The sequence below is a fragment of the Strix aluco genome, chromosome 2, assembly GCF_031877795.1.
Source record: "Strix aluco isolate bStrAlu1 chromosome 2, bStrAlu1.hap1, whole genome shotgun sequence".
In the NCBI taxonomy this organism is placed as follows: domain Eukaryota; kingdom Metazoa; phylum Chordata; class Aves; order Strigiformes; family Strigidae; genus Strix; species Strix aluco.
Genome location: NC_133932.1, coordinates 130,744,191 through 130,762,589, shown reverse-complemented (window position 1 = coordinate 130,762,589; position 18,399 = coordinate 130,744,191). Strand labels below are relative to the sequence as shown.

The 18,399-nt window shown below is 39.7% G+C and overlaps 1 protein-coding gene across 19 annotated transcripts in view; it reads left to right on the top strand.

Moving 5' to 3' along the window:
* DLG2 (discs large MAGUK scaffold protein 2) overlaps positions 1-18,399 on the top strand; it is a 1,053,560-nt gene that overhangs the window by 377,997 nt on the left and 657,164 nt on the right. For 3 of the 19 annotated variants that reach the window (XM_074816364.1, XM_074816357.1, XM_074816351.1), the window contains exon 1: positions 2,960-3,669. The exons of 15 other annotated variants lie outside the window; for them this stretch is intronic. In XM_074816364.1, the coding sequence (XP_074672465.1) occupies positions 3,568-3,669 (102 nt within the window). In that variant the 5' untranslated portion in view covers positions 2,960-3,567. Of the gene's footprint in view, positions 1-2,959; positions 3,670-18,399 lie in introns of those variants that run through there. One more of the 19 variants, XM_074816362.1, reaches the window with a different exon arrangement.

Here is an 18,399-nt window from a genome sequence, read left to right as displayed (position 1 = left end):
GCTGACTTTTATTCACTGGCAGGGTCATTTTACACTGCAGTTTGCTGGGAGTCTCCCTTTTTGCTAACAGAAAAAGAGGTGCACTTCATTGTGGCAGCACAGTGGTTGCGAGCAAGTAGGCTGGATCAGTGCACTGAAATCCAAAGAAAGGTGGAGGGCTCACAAAACTCAGCAAATCTGTGGACTCTCTTTTCCATACAGTAACACCCACAATGTATGTTCTTCTGCATATCACATCAGATAGAGCAAAAGTGTAGACATAGATTTTCAAAGAACCCTTGCTCCTAAGGTATGACTGTGATTTAAATGCCTTTCCTGGCAATTAGCAATTTGCTTCTGTGATGAGTGCTATTGGAAGGAAAAAAAAAAGAAAAAGAGGAGGATCTCTGAGCAATGTTTTCTTATAGCAGTTTTCTATATGTGGTTGTCACTTAATTGAAATAAATGTCTTGGCCAATTGCAATGAGTTATTATTCCAATCTGTCATTGAAATGAATCTTCCTTTCCTGATCTTTTCCCAAATGACTGTGCGTCAGGTAACTGTTTTTCACTTGAAAGCAACAATTAGTTTAAGTGTGAAGGGATGTATTTCGTGCCTTGCGCGATACTCAGGTGATTGATGTTTGATGCATCTTAACACTGAAATGAAATCACAGGTGAAACCTGTTCTGGTTGAAAATCTGCAATAGTGTCAGGGACTGGGGAAGAAATGGGAATTTTAATGAACAGATAGGTCCTCCCTTTTGAGAGCATGAGCCAGCTGAATGCAGTCAGATCCAAAAGATCCAAGAGGCTATCTGGCTGATTTTCCTTCCCTTCTTTGAAATCTGAATTTGGAATTTAATGCAGGTCATTTTAATTAGGCCCTGTGAATATTAATCAGAAATCACACTTTATGAGTCCAGTTTTAAATCAGGACATTGTGTTCAAAACATTGAAAACTGCAGATGTGATATATTCTTATATTAGAAATGCTAATGATTAAGACAGATTGAGAGTGTTACTGATCACTTAAATGTCTAAGATGAGTGGATATTAGAACTGCTAAAACAGTTTAATAGCACAGTTTTCTGGCATTTTGTAGTAGTGTCTCCTAAAAATATTGTCATGCCACCCCCATCCCAAATTAACGCTTCTAAGGCCAGTGATGTAGTGTGCTCACACCTTAAGGTAGCACTGTGATTCATGTTTTAATGATAGTGGCTGCTGGCTGTAACTATGGAATGTATTGTCATGGAAACTACACTTTTCTATATTTACACCAATGCTGGTTATGCGAGAGACAGTACTTGAAAGAAAATCTGTATAATATATAGCTTAATAACGAGACAGTCAAGCTAGGAATAAACAGATCAAAGATTCAGCAATGTTACAGCTGCTGTTTGTCACCATAGCACATATCTAAACAGGCTCAGTCACTGCTTCAGATGATAACTAGCACAGCAAGTCAGAAAGAAGTGCTGCTGAGATGTCACTTTGGACTAACAGGTCAGACAAACTTAGATTATTGATAGCTGATTGATTGGCATCCGTGTTGTGAACTCCCATGATGTGTAATGCTCATGTCCAGGCTGTTAGGAAAAAAAGTATGAGCTGGGTGAATTGAGGACATGGGGTTGTAAGAGCCTGTTATTTGCAAAAATAAGTCTTCAGAAATGGAACTGGGTTGCAACTCTAACTGTGGAGCAGTTCTGTCACTTCAATCTATAAACTACTGTCATTTTACTGAGCTTGGGCTCTTGCGAGCTCTAAGTTCAAAAATACAGAGTGAGAAACAATAATCAGAAAACATTATACCAAATTGAAATGTAGCTACACACAAAAATTGGATAAAAATAAAATTATTGTATGGTGCAAAAGAAAGAGTAGGATCAAAGCTGGTTAAGAAAATGGTCCTTTTTTGTTTTCGAACTTTGAAAAGCAAGGGTAAGTTATACTGAAGAAATTTTACTTAAAATTTAGATCTATACATACATGCAATACACAGGCATGTATATATATTTACATAAATATAAAATCTTAATAGATGAGGTCTCCTACATTAGGGTCTGCAGTCTCAGGCAGATCTTTTTAAAAATTCTGTACCATTTACTCCCTATACTGCTTGACCTGGCTGCGCACAGAGACCTCCATTTGCCGTTTTCTCCATTCTGTTTTATAACAAATTTCTAGTTTGGGTTTATTACAGAAAATTGTTTCAGTTGTGCCTTAAGAACTCACTTGCAATTGCCAGGGAGACAGGCTGCTCTCATTTCTTTAGAAAGAGTTTCTAATTTGATGGGCAGAGCTTAGTGAGTCGCAAAAAAGCAGGGTCAAGTCACTGTGAAACAACTGCTGGGTTTACCTTGCTATCAGCTGGGAAATCATGGGAGGCATCACTTTACTGTCTATATCATAGCCTTTTCATTTGATATTTGTGTGTCTGCCATGACCATACCTAAAACTGGAGGATATATTCATCCAATTTTTGATATAAATAATCCTCTTAAAAAGCACAGCTAGCGGTTTGCTCATCCAAATTCTTTATTATGCATTTTCAGCTGGTGTGGCTTTAACTGAAGGAACAGCGACAGCTGTAACTGAATCCAAACCGGCGTTATGCTCCCAAACTTCTTTAATTATTGCATTTCTGGAATACAGCAAGCCGTTTGCAGGTTATAGGATAACAGTACTAGCTGGAGTCATTAGTTACATTGCCTCAAATGCAGAGTTTAAAGACGGTTGCGTTTTAAGCTTCATGCTGGTGCGTTTTCCGTGTAACTTCATATCTTTAGTCAGTGTCTCCTGCAATCCTTCAACCTGTCTATTTGTAAATTTGTGCCTGGAGAAAGCTCCCATGTGGCAAGCCAGGATTGGATAAATGTTACTTGTATTTCTCTGATTGCAAACTCCCAGCATCAGGGATTTTCAGCTTTGAGTACAGTTTGTTTCATACTGAGATTCATCTTTTTGGGGAAAGCAAAGGTCATCGCTCCTCCGGAGTTGCGACTGATTTGATTCTTTCTCTCGGGGAGGCGCTGGGAAGGGAATCCTTACTGGAATGCATATTGATAAAGGCTGAGGATTCTGGCTTCTTAGATAAGTAATTTTTTTTTCTCTTCTCTCCCCACAATGACTATGTATTGCAGCAACTCACTGGCTTTTTACCAAATCAGGAGCTGCAGTATTTTTCTTCCGATGGAATAATTTCAGCCCACTTCAGCTAGCATGACAATCTTATGTGATTGTTATGAGTAGGCGTTTACATCCTTTTACATGCTAATACTGCCACACCTGCTAGTCCCCCTCATTTCCATTTCTCTTTTTTTTTTTCTTTTTTTTTTCCCGATGTAAAAACTAATTTCCCAGAGGAAGGGAAATCCTGAGATTCGTGATCGATGCTGCATCGTTGATTCATCAACAAAGAAGGGGATGGCTGAATGGGACACAGGTAGAGATTCAAGCAGGCTGCTTCTGACCAGCAAGAGAAAAGCTAGCTGTTGAGCAGCATATGTTGCCACTCCATGTGCTGTATTAGCTACTTGTTTTTAGCCTTCAGTAGGCTGCCACTACTGCAGCACTAAAGGAATGTGCCCTATTGTTAAAAATCCTGACTGCTTTACACCAATGATTTGCCACTGCAAAGTTGCATGCACCAACAACACTTTATCGTTGATGTTTGGATGCAAGGTAGGATGTGGTTAATGTATTTAAATGCATGCTGTAACTCCTTTGAATATCTGTGCTATTTAATTTCATGTCTGACTAGAGATTTCAGTGCAAATTGCGATACGTTGACTATAAATTAGGGCTTACAGCCGATACGTTTTAAATGTTAGGAAAAAAATCAGAAGTAAAGCTTTCTTATTTCCCAGGGTTGTACAAGTATAGATTTACATAGGAGAATCTAACGGATTATGAAGCATTTGTTTTAGAGTTGATTGTATACTTAGCTAACAGTGGTAAGATTACTAAACCACTACTCTGCCATTTGCCCAGCTTTATTGATCTTGATGTGTATACTGTTATTACAAAAACACAAACCAGCAAGATTGAATATATTTTTTCCATTTAGATTGCTGAAATGGCTTTTAACCATAAGAGCAATACTAAAGTATACAGCCCTGCACTTCTCTGTAAGAAATAAATAAAGTAAGCTCCTGAACCCATTTTTAAGTCTACAAGAATATCTTTAAATAAGTGTTTTCTTCTAGGGACTAGACAATCATTTAATTTCTCTTTGAAATTTAAATCAAAAGGTGGCGCAGTTAGCCAGAGAAGTTTCTTTTCTGGCTGTGTAATGCAATCCCACCCCATTTTTTTTAACAAAGGTGTTGGATTGGACTGTATTTTTCTCCATATACAGCCTGACTTGACATTAGAGTATAAGAAATGTTGTTTGCTATTTTACTGAAATAATATAAAAGTGATGGCATGTTTTTAAAACTTATTATCTTTGGGTAAACAAGTTTGGTTCTTGGATCACTGGATCAATCATGATGCTTTTACAGGGGGGTTACAGATTTTGTCCCATTCCTTTTCCTTGCTATCCTTAAATACTGGATGATATTAAAACTGTTCCTGTATGTTTAAATAGAGTAGGAAATGAGCAGTTATATAAAAAATGGTAGTGATAGTAATTATTTTTAAATCATCTGTGTAACTTTTTTTAATCTTCAAAAATGGCTAAGCTACAAAAGGAAATTTTAGTTGTACAGTCAAAAAACTAGGGAACACAGTATAATTTTCTGAGTTCCTATGTGAGAGACCAGCCTAAATAAAATAAAGTAACTTTATGAAATAGGTTATAGATGACCCAATGCTCCCTAAACGTAGTTCAGCTAGAGGTTAATGACAGATCATCCACTGCTTCATATAATAAACTCAAAAAACTCGTTACAAATTATCTGTCTACCTTCTCCTTTTCCTCAAACTATGGCCTGCCTACATCTCTGGTTGCTTGAGACTTTCCTGAACTAAAGTTTCTTGTTCCGTTCTTCACTTCAGTTTTAAATAGGCAAAAATATGTTCTATTAGCAAAAGGGTTATAATTTAACTGCTGTGTCATGATGCCACTAGTGATATAAATAGCATCAAGAGTTTAACAGTTTAAAAGCTTTTTTAATTTCCATCTTTTTCATAAGAACAATTCATATTTAATTTTTATTTTGACTTTAAAAACTGAAACGCTCTTGTTTTCAAGCGTTAAATTCTAATTAATAAAGGTGAATCGGTAGTCAGGGGAAATTAAATGCAAGCCACCCCACTACAAAGGTAGGCCAGCGGCCTAGGGACTAGTATCCAATTTGTATTCCTGCCTGTAAGCATGATTTTCAAAGGATATTCTTTGATGCACTTAAGTTCTTTCATGATTTTCAGATCCTGTTAGGAAGAAGCAAGAGAATAAAAATCATAAATTTCAAACTTTTTTTCCTCCTCTTTCTTTAGCGCTTCAGGCTCATTAAGTTAGTCACAGTCAGTGTTTTATCTTCTTGTGGTGGTGTATGAACTGCTTCTCAAATGAAAAGTGGATGTGTGGGATAGTAATCAGTTTCAGAGAGATGAGAAGGAGCATGAGCAAACTGAGTTATCTTGGGTGGGTTCAACATGTCAGATTAGTACCCTTTGATACCACTATCAAGCATACATGAAATACTCTGTATACATACCAGTGTATCACCTCACTTCAAATACCTTTTTCTCATTTCCATTTGTTCTGCAGCCCATATCTAAATACATGACTTCTTGCTTTGGACACATAAGTTTGTATTTCTAGATTTATGGGTGCAGATACATTGTTAACAAGCAAAGAAGTCTGAATAAGAAGTAAGGATGTTTCTTTTTAGGAAATCTTTTAGTTACATGACATGAAATCATGGATCTAAGCATGCTCATAATATTATGACTTCTACAATCATGTGGTTCTTGAACTTGGGAAGGAGATTAATATACTGGAATGACACTTTATATTCTGGGTGACAGGAGAAAATAGGTCCTCAGAATAGAGGGAGAGTTTTAAACTATAGATAGTGGAAGAGACAGAAAACAAAGGAATTCAAAGTTCAGGCAAATATCTTCAAGTGATAAAACAACGAGGTCAGTTTATTAACTAGCTCCTTTCAAAAGGACAGTGCAAGTTGCAGGAATGCAATATTGCTCACACTCTTGATTTACAGTTTTTGCTTTTAATTTTGTGCCAAATACAGCCTTCTTTTCCTATGAGCACAGAAGCGAGTGAGAGAAATGTACCACATCAGAACCATCACACCCATTTTTATCTGTTCCCAATGCAATAATTTTACAGTCTGCTCACTCCTAACAGGTGGTGCCAGGGAGTTAATTTGGGGGGGCAGGAAGAGGGTGTGTATGTCTTACTACACCATATGTTGCAAAGAAGGCAGTGGAGGAGTCTTAACTGTGCCTGTGGGAAGCTTTCCTTTTCAGCTTGATTTCCTGGACTTTGATAGTTGACCTCATCCTGGACCTTTACTTTCAATGATGTCCAGTTTTATGGTCCTTGACCTTGAAATTGCAAAGAATTCAGAACAGGTTAATTTGAAAGGCAGGGCAGTGTCTACCTGAAGTGCTACTATTGCAACCCACTTTAACATATTTAAACACTTCTCCCATTTCTGGTATGGAAGTACCAGTGTTTCCATCACAGAGGTACAGAGCCGAAGCAGAGAGGGGATAAGCAGGTTTTAAAATATGGCACTCAGGTGCCAGGAGGTGTTTTCCAGAACTGTCTTGTTCATAATCTTGCAGTGCTGGGACATGAATGTGTATCCCCTGAGTTCTAGAGTTGTCCACAGCTACTGGACGGATTCGTGTCTGTGGATTAAAGGACAGCTTGTGTGTAAGAAAGACCTGCGTTCACAGATCTCCATCGAGAGGAGTGCCAAGGCATATATCAGATTCTCACTGAAGATGATGAGACTTAAATGCATGCTTAAATGTCAGTATGTGCTTACTCACTTTGCTGAATTGGGCCCTGTAATAGTTTGTTCAGTATTGCAGAAGAGTTATCTTCCGTCTCTTAATATCCTGTTCATTTTGCTCTTATTAGGAGTGCCAGGAAGGGATTTCAGATTGACTGAGATGTTTCTTAAATTGCATTTCAGTCACAATTCTGACCCTCACATGGAAGTGTTTTTCTGTCTTATCTCCTTTACTTCTATATATTGAAAATAGATATTGAGGAGATTCCATTGAAAGATGTGCGACTTCCCTGTTTCTTGACCTTGACCAGGTATTTTGATAAATCCTACTTTCCTTTTGATTTAGGTTTATTTTTATATCTGTCCTAGCATAATTTAAAAGTTGGGCTTTTTAAAAAAGGGATAAGATATACCTTCCTCTCTTTCCTGTCTCCTTTCTTTCCTCCTAGCACATTTATCACAACCAGTCCTCCGGCACAATAGCTGATTTTGGTATTTTTTTCCTACTATTTCTCTGTTTTAGCTGAAATAGCCAAATAGTGACCTATTCCACTATGCAGGGTGAGCATGAAAGTAAAACCACTTGTTTCTTCAGCTGCCAAAACTTCTATGTTTTGCAAAACTGTTGCAATACGGAAGGTTTTGTTATTAAAACAAGTAGCAGGGGGTATTACTGAACGTCTTGACATTCATATTTATTATTTTTATCATGCTCAAACTACTAGAAAACTACTAGTTTGGTGTACTGGCAGTATTAGTCTCTTGAACAAACTCTGGTATGTCACGTAGTTCTTAACTGAGAATAGTCTCTATATTGTCATAATCTAGGCCTGGTTATTGTAAGAAACAGTAATTTGAGATCACAGGAAAATACTTCTCCAACTAAGTATGATACACAGTACACCATGCTCAAAACCTTGCATGCTTTAACTTCTTGATGCATCCCCATGAACTCAAGTGGGATTTTACATTTCATGGGACAGTCAGAGGTGGTTTCTGGATGAAAGTAGATAGAATATTCATTCAAATTATAAATGAACTTTTGAAATTTATCTCCCAGCCCTATCCATGTGTCCTGCTTTGGTTTGCATTGCAGAGTAGGCTTGGAGTGTGCAAAAACAATACCTTCTTGATGAAACTAAACAGAAAGATACACTCCAGGAACACATCAAGTACTCTGCAAAATCTTATGGGTATTCAGTTTATAAAAACAAATTAGCACTATTTCAAAGCAAAACACAAAACATATGTGTAATGTTGTATTTGAGTCCTTCTTACCAAGTTCTTCATTCTGTGGATCCATTCCTGCTTCTTGTTGATGTGGACATAACCTCTGACTCTGCTGTCATATTTCAGTTCTGATTTTTTGGGGGCCAGAACAGGACAGATGCAAAAATTCATGGTCATTCTGACTTCTGTGATCCATCTATAGAGACTGATATATTGTATAGGGTTCCAGAACTCTCTGAAAGAGTTTACTGCCTATTCATAGACAATCAGCAGAGCAAGTCAGCTGGAACGTTACTGCCACTTGCTATGCATAACATTTGACAGTGGCACTAAGAAACCTACTTCCACATATTATTCTTGTTAGGCCACTGTGGTGTTAAAATAAAAATGTTCAGCAATAGAAGGAACTGCAGAAGAAATGCAAGATTGCCACTGGCAAGAGGCTCCAAGTATGATCAGTTGTGTCACAGAGGATTTGTGCATTAGTGTACTGCTCAAGGCAGGGAGAGTTTTCTTTGGCATAGCATCTATGCAAGGTAGACATGGGGTGTAAGCTCAAGAAAATTCAGCTGGCCCTATCTTTTTTTTTTTTTTTTTTTCTGTTAGGCATTGCTTAACCCCCTACACTTTAACATTCTTGGCTTAAGAACAAGTACAAGCCCTCCCCAGCAGTTCCCACCCATCATCAGTGTGTGTGAGGAAAAAGATGAACTATACTTGTGCTCAAAGGCCACCAGACTGAACTTTTCTGAGGCCAAAGTAGCAAGTTATAAGGCTTGGGACCCTGCCAGGAGCTCTTCCCAGTACTGAAAAGTTTATAAAGTGGATCCTACTCTTCAGAACTTCTTGCTGAGGAGCATTGCACTGATGAAGTACTGTAGTATCAGAGATGAGTAGACCGTGACTTTGTAAGTGATCCTGAGTTTGTTATCTTGAACTCAGCATAGGTGCTGCAGAAATCAATATTACAGGAGACACAAGGCAGGCAGAAACCTAAAGAGAGGTAGGAGGCAGCAGCAAGAAGATCCAGGTGGAGCAAGTGGAGGAAAGGCATGAGGACGGATGATGCAGACAGCAGCTTGGGCACAGGATGAGAAGGTAGCGGCCTGGGCAAGGGTCCTGAGGAGGTAAGCAAAAGACAAGGCAACACCGGTGAGGTCTGGCTAGATTGAAAATGGAAAAAAAATTGTTAGCTCATGAATCCTCTGAAATGATGGGGCCATCCCCTCAATCACGTAGGAGGTAAGTCACTGGTTATGGAATGCAAACAAGCGTTACCATTTCAGTCTTGTTTGGAGTGAGCTCACTCACTAGCTGTCACTCACTGGCACTGGCCAACGTCTGGGCGGGCAATGCCCAGGCATTTTTCTAAAAGCATCAAGATCAGATGTTAAAAATATTTCTTCTTGTGTGAGAATACCACGTCTCATTTTTTGCCACTGTCCTGCCCACGAGCTCCCTGTACGCTGTGAAGGAGATGGGTGGCTGGTAGGAGATTCCCTGAGAAACCACTCCATAACAAATGTGCAGACAGTTTAAATTAAGAAAACAATGCTAAAAGTGGCTTTTTTAATAAAGTTTTGTTTTTTGAAAAGTGTATACACTGAAAGAAACTTCTGATGTAGGTGGGATCTTCAGTCCCTACATAATATTGAATCAGCGGCCTTTTTTCCATATTTTTCCAGAATATCTGTTTCTAGCTGCCATCAGGGACTGGACACAGGATTGGATGGCCCGCGATGCTTGCTGTGCATGCTTCTGTCAGCACAACAAGAATATTTACTGGTAGCACAGCAATGGAGTCTGATTACTTAAAATTCACCTGAAGCTGACGAATGCTGTGAATACCCTCTGTACTGTACCTTTGAACATATAGCCATGGTGGGAAATGGATTTCTTTTTTAAGTTAGTAATAAAACAGAGTTGATTGTCGAGGTTCTCAACCACTGTATTAGAAATACGACAATAAAGTGCACCTATGGAACAAGTAGGGCAGGAGTCATATAGCTAAGCGTTACTGAATATTTTGAAGGGGAAGTTCAGAATTTGCTCAAACACTCCATTTTTTAAAATACTTTTTTTGCTTTCAATTATACTTAATAACTGCATAAAATAAGCTACTTCCAAGTAGAAATATGTAAATACTGGAATGACTTGATGCACACTTACATGAGCTGCTTGATTTTACAAACTAATTATTGACTAAGAGAAGGCTATATATAGACACTCAACTGTAAAAGATGTCATAGAAGAGAACGGTGATAAAGAAGTGTTATATAAATATGTTTAAGTGATAATAGCAATAAAAATGAAAACTGTCACTGATCAGTTCTCATAATCTTTGAAAAGTAGCTTTTATGTTTCCAATGTAACTGTCAGAAATAGTCTCACTATTAAAATATAGGTATTTATTACTTTAGCTTTTCTGATTATGTTTCCTTCAGCTTTAAGCATTTGATATAATATTAATAAACATTAGGGACAGGATTTTTCAAGAGAGCCTACTTGGGGGTTGTGCTGAATGCAATAGAAACCTGAATGGGAAGAAAGATTACCGATGGGGATTCGTGTGACTCCCTGTAGAAGTTAATGATCTGTAATCCCAGGAGAGATGGCACAGAATGATCTGATGAAGTATTAAGGCAGTTTGGGCTATTCTTTTGAGTCATTTGGCTATTGAGTGTATTGAGAGTATCGTTATGAATCTGTAAGGTAAAAATGGCCCTCTTCACCCAGCTTCAATGAGGAATTGCACCCATTAGCTCAAACGATTCCCACCATGTTGTACATGACCAAAAACCAGGCTTTCTGGGAAAATGTCTGACTCTCAGTGAAACTGAAAATTTTTGTTTTTCAATTTTCCCTTAAACTGACATTTCACAAACCTTGATTCTGAGAATCCTGACACATCATTTTTGGGAGATTTCCTTTAGGAGATGCTCACAGCTGTTCAGTGTAATTAAGACAGAATATGCCAAATACGAATTTCAGAAAGATGTAAGCTGGTGTCAGCACTGAAGTCCACACAATGAATCACCTGGAGGCTCTGTAGCTATGGCAAGTATGGCACAGAGCCTATGTCAACACATAGCTGCCTGCAGAAGGCAATATAAACACATACAAGGTCACTTTCTTTGCGAGATGTGAGCTCATCCCCTAGGGAAACAGACCTGTAACTACAGACCTTGGTCCAGCTGCAGAAGTTTTAGGGTACACCAGACTGCTGAGTAAAAGAGGGCTAATGAGTATCCTCAGGTACTTGACTCCTGATATTCCATATTGCAAAATTGTTAGATTTGTTCCTTGGCTGTATTTTGGGGTGCTCCCAAGCTCTTTCAAGACATCTCATAGGCATAGCTTGAAGGATTGTTCACTCCAGGGACTCTTTCCAAGTGAGATCATGGATGAGACTGCAGTCTACAGCCAATCCTCTGGGCTATATCTTCAAACACCTCCCACCTCTGCCCCTTGCCTTTACATGATATTTGAAAGCCTGCAACAGATCTCCTCAGTTTCATTTAATAAAAATTCCACTTTAGTAGCAACATAGACACAAGCCTCTCTCAACCACTTGGCCTGGGAACCAAGGATCATGCTAAGAAATGGATGTATTTAACAGAGTAGATATAGTATAAGGTCTCGGTCATGATTCCACAACTAGGAGCTTGAAAACTCTAACAAATAGGGCAGATACTGTAATAGCTCTGTCAAGCTTGGTTCTTCTGGACCTACCACCACCACACCTGTGACAGTCCACCTGGAATATACCCAGGTATATTGTGTAAGAACTCCAGGCCCAAATCTGTAAGAAACTTGCCTTGGACTCAGGAAAAGACAAGAGACCCTGTGTCAGCACGCAGGGGTACTCCACCCTCGAATACTTCCCACCAGCTTAGTTATATCCACTTACACTTTATTAACTACAGATCCTGCAACTCGGAGAGAAGTTTAAATTCAGTGAATTAAAAGGTTACATACCTATAAAGACATTTAAATTAGTAATGCACGCTTATCTACCACCTTGTAAGACTGGTATATAGATTAACATGACCACTTGTTAAAGTATGTTGTTAAGGTAGGTTAGTCCTGGCACTTAGACTATTTGTGAGAGGTATTGCCAGCTGGCAGTGGGATACCCTGAAATTCTTATATATCCCAGGGATATCCCAGTCTGTATTAAACATAGTTCCATAACAGGAAAACACTGAGAAAACAGTCACAGCCACAGAGTGGTCTGTGGCCTTGATTTAGGACAGGGAACAGGACCTCCTTATTTTTATTCTTGGCTCTCCCATAGAGTTCCTGTTGTGGCAAATTTTGCCTGCATCTCTTTCTAGAAAATCAGGTTGATAATACCTGCCTCAGAGGAGTATTGAGAATTAATAATTATTGCATGTACGCAGCACTGAAATGAAATGAATAGTGTAAGTACAATGTGCCATTAGTTTTAAGGCCTAACATAAAGCCATGGTGAGGCTAAGATAGGGGATGATATAAGTGAAAATGGAATGTTATTAGTAAAAATCAAAGCATTTCCTCCGCTTTTTTTTTTTTTTTGCTGTCCAGCCCTCTCCCCACAGTATTTATTTCAGATATACCTTGAAATACTATTGTTCATCTTTTCTTAAAGTTTTTCCTCCAGGTCTGAGCTTTCACTCCCAATTTTTGCCTATAGCAAATTGTTATGGTTGAATTGCAAGTCCCTGAAAAAGGGGGTTTGAAAAGAAAGTGCTGACAGGCTCTTATCTCCACCCGTCCAAGTAGTGCTACTATCATCTAATTTATTACATAAAGTTGCTGTAGGGGAGAAACACTTTCCAGAGCTCTGGTTATTTGAGTTTTTATTTTGCAAAGATTGTTTAAAAATAGTCATAGGATGATGATACATGGAGGCAGGAAGCAGACAAGTAGATGAACATAAACCTGGTTCAAGGAGGAAAATCAGTAACTGCATCACACAAATTTTGTGACTGTTCAGGAATTCTGGTTGGACTGATCTCTAGGAGGGACATTCAGCCCAGTTCAGAAGGCTATATGGTTCTCTTAAACTACACCTTAAATCCCAGATTCTGCAGTCTACAATAAATTAAGCAAAGCACCATAGAGTCCCATCAAATCCAGGACACAACAGTCTGCAGAGCTGTGACTGAAGGTCTTTTCAGTACTGTTAGTAACAGTGTTTTGCACTGTACCTATAACATAAGTAAAATTTATACTTTTCCTACTCATTACATTCCCTTGCCTGTGTTAGTGTTTGCACTTGGATTTCTGGTCCTTGGCTTAAGTAAGATAATAAATTAGATGGGTAGGAATTAAACACTTGACAGCATAAGAAAGTGTAGTACATTTTTGCACTGGCAAAGTTAATGGAAGACTAATATTCCATACACAGTAGTTTGGGATATAAAATAACCACGACAATATGTTTTCATAAGACAAAGTTTGGTGATACATTTTGAAACATATATTCCTTCCCAGAACAATTAAGAAAACTCAGGGGAGCAGGGGTACAGCAGAGGAGGGAGAAGAAGATGACCTAGAAAATGCACTTGCGGATCTAATTTTGTGTGTATGTACGTATTACAGATGAGCCTGTTGCACCTCCTCCCTTAAAGCCCTGGTGTTTTGCACTCTTTACTATATGCATCAACCCCATGTGAGTTCCAGGCATGCAGGTCTTTAATTTTCCAGCGTTAAGGGCATGTCACAGAATCACAGAATCACAGAATCATCTAGGTTGGAAAGGACCTTGAAGATAATCTAGTCCAACTGTTAACCTAACATTGACAGTTCCCAACTACACCATATCCCTCAGCGCTATGTCAACTCTTAAACACCTCCAGGGATGGGGACTCCACCACCTCCCTGGGCAGCCCATTCCAACACCTAACAACCCATTCTGTAAAGAAATGCTTCCTAATATCTAGTCTAAACCTTCCCTGGTGTAACTTGAGGCCATTACCTCTTGTCCTATCACTTGTTACTTGGTTAAAGAGACTCATCCCCAGCTCTCTGCAACCTCCTTTCAGGTAGCTGTAGAGGGCAATGAGGTCTCCCCTCAGCCTCCTCTTCTCCAGACTAAACAACCCCAGTTCCCTCAGCCGCTCCTCGTACGACATGTGCTCCAGACCCTGCACCAGCTTTGTTGCCCTTCTCTGGACACGCTTGAGTAATTCAATGTCCTTTTTGTAGTGAGGGGCCCAAAACTGAACACAGTAATCGAGGTGCGGCCTCACCAGTGCCGAGTACAGGGGCAAGATCCCTTCCCTGTCCCTGCTGGCCACGCTATTTCTGATGCAAGCCAGGATGCCATTGGCCTTCTTGGCCACCTGGGCACACTGCTGGCTCCTGTTCAGCTGGCTGTCAATCAACACCCCCAGGTCCCTCTCTGACTGGCAGCTCTCCAGCCACTCCTCCCCAAGCCTGTAGCGCTGCTGGGGGTTGTTGTGGCCCAAGTGCAGCACCTGGCATTTGGCCTTATTGAAGCTCATACAGTTGGCCTTAGCCCATCGCTCCAGCCTGTCCAGATCCCTCTGCAGAGCCTCCCTACCCTCGAGCAGATCAACACTCCCACCCAACTTGGTGTCATCTGCAAACTTCCTGAGGGTGCATTCGATCCCCTCGTCTAGATCATCAATAAAGATGTTAAACAGGAGTGGCCCCAAAACTGAGCCCTGGGGGACACCACTCATGACCGGCTGCCAACCGGATTTAACTCCATTCACCACAACTCTTTGGGTCCGGACATCCAGCCAGTTTTTCACCCAGCAAAGCGTGTGATCATTTAAGCCTCGAGCAGCCAGTTTTGCCAGGAGAATGCTGTGGGAAATGGTGTCAAAGGCCTTACTAAAGTCAAGGTAAACTACATCCACAGCCTTTCCTTCATCCAATAAGCAGGTCACCCTGTCGTAGAAGGAGATCAGGTTTGTCAAGCAGGACCTGCCTTTCATAAACCCATGCTGACTGGGCCTGATCCTCCGGTTGTCCTGCATGTGTTGTAAGATGGTACTCTGGATGAGCTGCTCCATCAGCTTCCCGGGCACTGAAGTCAAGCTGACAGGCCTGTAATTTCCTGGATCATCCTTCTGACCCTTCTTATAGATGGGTGTCACATTGGCCAATTTCCAATCTGTCGGGACCTCCCCGGTCAGCCAGGACTGCTGGTAAATGATGGAAAGCGGCTTGGCGAGCACCCCAGCCAGCTCCTTCAGCACCCTCGGGTGTCTTTCCAGTGTCTTGAAGTTCAAGGCCTGTGAAGATGTTGGAAGCTAGCAGAAACAGAGGAAAGTGAGACTTTGTGAGACAAACTTTCAGAGGAATGCAAGATCTAGTTATGAAGAAGAAACTTTTGTATTAAAAATGTTATTGTTATAGGGCCACTGAGCTTCATACTTGCTTCCTTGGGTCAGGTACAGCTATAGGACAGAGGAGCATTTTCTCCCTCACAGAGCTGGGAGTTGAAACTCAGGCTATTGCATCTTGTGCTGGAGCTGGCTTCCTAAAACAGAGGTTTAATTTGCTGTCTACAGTTGCCTAATCTGTACGGATCCAATGTATAAATCTCTTACTGGTGCTGGACTGCAGCACCTTTTCACAGAGCATTAGCAACATCTACTTTCCCATGTAATTGGAATAAAAATGTTCAGTGTGCTGAGCCAGAGAAAAGGAGCTGCTCTCAAACTAATCCGCATTCTGTGTGCAAACACCAGCTATTTCTTGACTATTTCTATTCATCAGGAGAGACAGCATAGGGCTCCATGATTTAATAAAGTTTCTGTTATTAAATGAGAATTAGTTGTTCTGTGGTCTGATGATTTTTCTTCTACTGTCTTCAGTTTATTCATAAAAGAAAAGAGACTAGATAGGAACGGGTCAGCTCACATTATAAGAATGTGCACAAAGTTATCACAGAATTGTAGAAATGTTGATTGGAAAGGACCTCTATAAATCACCTCATCCAAATTTCACTGAAAGCAGAAGAAATGAGAGGTGATTTAGCATGCAGCTGTACACCTCACTTTGCAGAAGAAATGGCTCTGTTTTTAAGCAGTGCCAGGTGAAATATCTCTTCAGCTAAAAGAAGGAAATCTGGAAACCATAATCCAGTGTTTAAAACACTGAGCGTTACTCCCTGTTCTTCCATTGATCCAATAGCAGATGTGGAGAGAGTCGATTTGATAAATTTGGGAGTGTTGCCAGGGGCTAGGATGGTAGGGGCTGCTCTTACAGGGGTAGGATTTCACCTTTTTCTCTATTAGTAAAAAAGTTCAGGTAGACTGTGTGAGACTCCAAGGTCGAGATCCTCAAGATACTGAGGTACCAGCACCCTTGGCTTTTGATGGCAGTTAAGCACCTTCTAAGGACCTGGCCATGTGGTACTTCTCTTCCTCCAGTGCTTCCTTTATTCAGCCCTATGCCTTATCTCCTACTTTGCTCTGCTTTACTTCTCAAATATGCATATGTGCTTTCTTTGCTGTTGCTGGCTCTCACTTAAAATTCACTGTTAGACCCCAGGTCAGTGGATGTGGTTGAGAAGGAGAATGAAGTTAACAGGGCATTTCTAGAGTAAATGGCAGACAGGAATAGGGAAATGTGTCCATACCCTTTCACATATATGTACATATGCACAAACAGGTCACCAAGCTCTGCACCTACCTGCTACATTAACAATACTCCCACTCTTAAATTCTGAAAATTTGGTGACTGTAGGCCTTGGATGAGGTGGTGCGTGGGTGGGAGAAGTGGAATGTCTGTTTAAGACTCTAAAGCTACATTTGAAAGTGTCAAAAATGTTTGTGATACAGAGGTCTATTTGCCTTATATAGAAAATGCACATTGACATGTCCCTGAAATTTCTTATGCAAGATGAGAAGTCAAACAGGACTTTGAATGATGCAGAAAAGAATAACATGAAATAAAAACTCTAATAAGTTAAATCCTGCCATTGTATTTAAAGCATTTCTTTCTTAAGAAGGTTTGAACTTCTTGAATTAAGAACGACTAAAAATAATCCAAGAAAGGGAAAGGGAGTAGATTCTGCTCTGAATTTCCCCTACTTATTTATTCCCCTACTTAGATGATGAGAAGCTGATGCAGAAACCAAAGTAACAATGATAAATCATATCATAGTGAAATACCTCCATATTAGTAATTCCAGATTTGGCTAAACCACATAGACTGATGTAAAGCCCAAGGCATGGCACTTAAAAAGACGTCTATTGTTTAGTGTAGTTTAGCTTCAGAAATTAGGGTTATGGCTTCTTCTTGAGATGCTTACATGCAAAATTTTCTCCAACATCAGTCAGAGTTGGTACCTAAAACAATTTGGTTATTTGGTCCGAAAATATTGCTGCCTCTCTAAAGTGTGCAAGGCCTCAGAAGACTGGCTTCTCTTGCTCTTCCTATCATGCTTAGATTAGCTTGAAAAAAGCTCCACAAAGAATCAAATGACTATAAAGTGCACACTACATGTGATCCGTTGGTATCTGTTGGATTTTAGATGGACTTAGGGCCAACAAGTTTTGGCACAAAAATTTACCAAAGAGGACTAATGTAGTCATACATTAGATGGCTTTTCTGAGCACAAGTCAAGGCATGCAAAAGTGATAAATTAGAGTAAACACGGCTTTTATTTGGTGTTTCTTAGCTATTACATTGTTATTTTCTGCATGTGAATAAAAGTTCTGATAATCTTCACCAACTGCAAGGCAAAATTCATTTTTCTGGTGTGACTAATATGGAATGGTTTCTTTTCATCCAAAAAGACTGGCGTGTACTGCAAAGAATAAGAAAATAATGAAGGTGTAGCAGGACAAAAGAGAAGGTGCTGAAAACTAGAAAGAGCTGTATAGTTTTTGAACTTGTTACTCTGCAAATTACATTTTCTGTGTGTGAAGCTTTGTAAATGAAGTGAATTTCTCCCCTTTGTAATAATGTTCTTGAGCCTACAGTGTGCGAGCAAAACAATTCTACATCTGACACATGCCTGTATAGTGGTGTTTAAAGTTACAGTGCCATTCCCAAAAGATAAAGACCTTGTAGGCATCTATCATATGTATGGGTTAGCAGGTGAGATCCCAAAAGAAGAGCAAAGCACTTTATTTTTATTTTTTCAATCTGTTATCACTAGACATTAAATACCATAAAAATGAGCAGAGACACCTGAGCACTTGGTAGCTTTGTGGTTGGCTTTGTGGTGGTGGCCTTCTGGCTCTGTTTACTACCAACTACAGCTGTTTTCATCATTTCTTTG